The sequence below is a fragment of the Mustela nigripes genome, chromosome 13 (assembly GCF_022355385.1).
Source record: "Mustela nigripes isolate SB6536 chromosome 13, MUSNIG.SB6536, whole genome shotgun sequence".
NCBI classification, from domain to species: Eukaryota; Metazoa; Chordata; class Mammalia; order Carnivora; family Mustelidae; genus Mustela; species Mustela nigripes.
Genome location: NC_081569.1, coordinates 71,863,103 through 71,864,223, shown reverse-complemented (window position 1 = coordinate 71,864,223; position 1,121 = coordinate 71,863,103). Strand labels below are relative to the sequence as shown.

The 1,121-nt window shown below is 49.4% G+C and overlaps 1 gene segment (V, D, J or C); it reads right to left on the bottom strand.

Annotated features, from left to right (window-relative positions):
* On the bottom strand, positions 1 to 855 carry LOC131998747 (T cell receptor alpha variable 22-like). The segment is given in 2 exon segments: positions 1 to 577; positions 762 to 855. Coding segments are annotated over 2 exon segments (447 nt in total).
* Between the last annotated feature and the right edge of the window lie 266 nt (positions 856 to 1,121).

Below are 1,121 nucleotides of genomic sequence, written 5' to 3'. Positions count from 1 at the left end.
GCCAGGACATCTGTCTTCCCAGGGTACTGGATATGGGCATCTCTGTCACTTACTCCAAAGGTTCCATGGTAGAACTTTTTACCTACAAAGGGCTTTTTGGAAGAAAAAGGGCAGGAAAAGCAAGTGAATTGAGAGCACTGGTAGTTGTAATTTAGAAGGGAAAAAAGTGCTGTAACTTAAGTCTAAAAATATGCGAAGGCTGCTATGGGGGCAAATGCCAGCCCCAGGGAGAGGCGGGGGCTGCAGGTGCAGCTGCAGTTTGGGTGCAGGCTGCAGATCACCCGGGAGCACTGTGCCTCCCCCGCACACAGGTAGGTGGCTGAGTCTTCCAGTCGGGAGGCCGTGATGTGGAGGGTGCTAGACTGTTCCTTAGTATTCACTGTGCAGGTTAACCTTCCACTCTGCTTCATCCCCGAAAATATGTAAAACAATGAGGTGAAGCCGCCGCCCCCAGGATTCTGTCGGAACCACTGCACTCTGTTCACTGTGCTAGAAAAATTGCACTTGAGAGTAGAGTTGGCTCCCTCCTGGAGGCTCAGGTCTGAAGGGCTCTGCTCCACCGTCATCCCTCTCACCCCTGTGTGAAAAGGGAAAAACACAAATGATATGACTGGGGAGTCAGCGGTGCCATTTTCAAACCTGTAAAATATTCAAAGAACCAATCCCAATGAGGTAGGGCCTTCTAGGAGTTCTCTGTCCGCTCACTCCCCTCACCACTGGGCTGTGGACTCCTCCCAATACCCATAAGGAATGCAACTCACAGCAAACATGGACCCACAGAAGCCCCAGCAGAGCTCCCCAGTCTGTCTTCATGTTTCTTTTTCAGTGGCTGTATTAGGAACACCCCAGTCTGCAGAGTGTAGAAAAATTGTGTTCTTACCCTCAATCGCTTCCAACAGAACCACTGAGCACCAATCACACCTCAGCTCCGTCATTCACAGAACTCCAGACTCCACCCACAGTGACCCAGTAGCAGTGCAGAGTAATCTCTCCAAAAGTATGCTTGCCAGCAAGGCAGAGAGGTAGGTGCCAAATTTCCAATAAAGGAAGATATAAGGGATTTTCCTGAAAACACTTTATGTAAGATTTATGGGTTAGCATGTGAGGAAAGCTAAATGATC